Source organism: Gekko japonicus, unplaced genomic scaffold (genome assembly GCF_001447785.1).
Source record: "Gekko japonicus isolate JY-2015 unplaced genomic scaffold, Gekko_japonicus_V1.1 scaffold191449, whole genome shotgun sequence".
In the NCBI taxonomy this organism is placed as follows: domain Eukaryota; kingdom Metazoa; phylum Chordata; class Lepidosauria; order Squamata; family Gekkonidae; genus Gekko; species Gekko japonicus.
In genome coordinates this window covers 1-200 of record NW_015351103.1, presented here as the reverse complement: position 1 = coordinate 200, position 200 = coordinate 1, and the positions used below count along the sequence as shown (strand labels likewise).

The 200-nt window shown below is 78.5% G+C and overlaps 1 protein-coding gene across 1 annotated transcript; it reads right to left on the bottom strand.

Annotated features, from left to right (window-relative positions):
- Window positions 1-5: 5 nt before the first annotated feature.
- Window positions 6-191, bottom strand: LOC107125519 (SKI family transcriptional corepressor 2-like; the record flags this gene model as incomplete). The annotated part of the gene is made up of 1 exon (XM_015428939.1): window positions 6-191. A coding segment is annotated over one exon (186 nt), but the record flags the coding sequence as incomplete, so codon positions are not given.
- Window positions 192-200: the final 9 nt, after the last annotated feature.

Genomic DNA, 200 nt, shown 5'->3' with positions numbered 1-200 from the left:
TCCTCCTCCTCCTCCTCGCTGCTGTCCTCGCTGGGGTAGCTGCAGCTGGTGCCCCCCGGGGAGAGGAGGCGGTGCCCCGCGGGGTGGTGGGGCCGCTCGCAGCCCCCCGGCTCCGGCTCGGGGGGCAGGAGGAGGAGGGGCGGCGGCGGGGAGGCGGAGGGGCGGGGCGGCGGCTGCTGCTGGTGGTGGTGGTGCAGCTT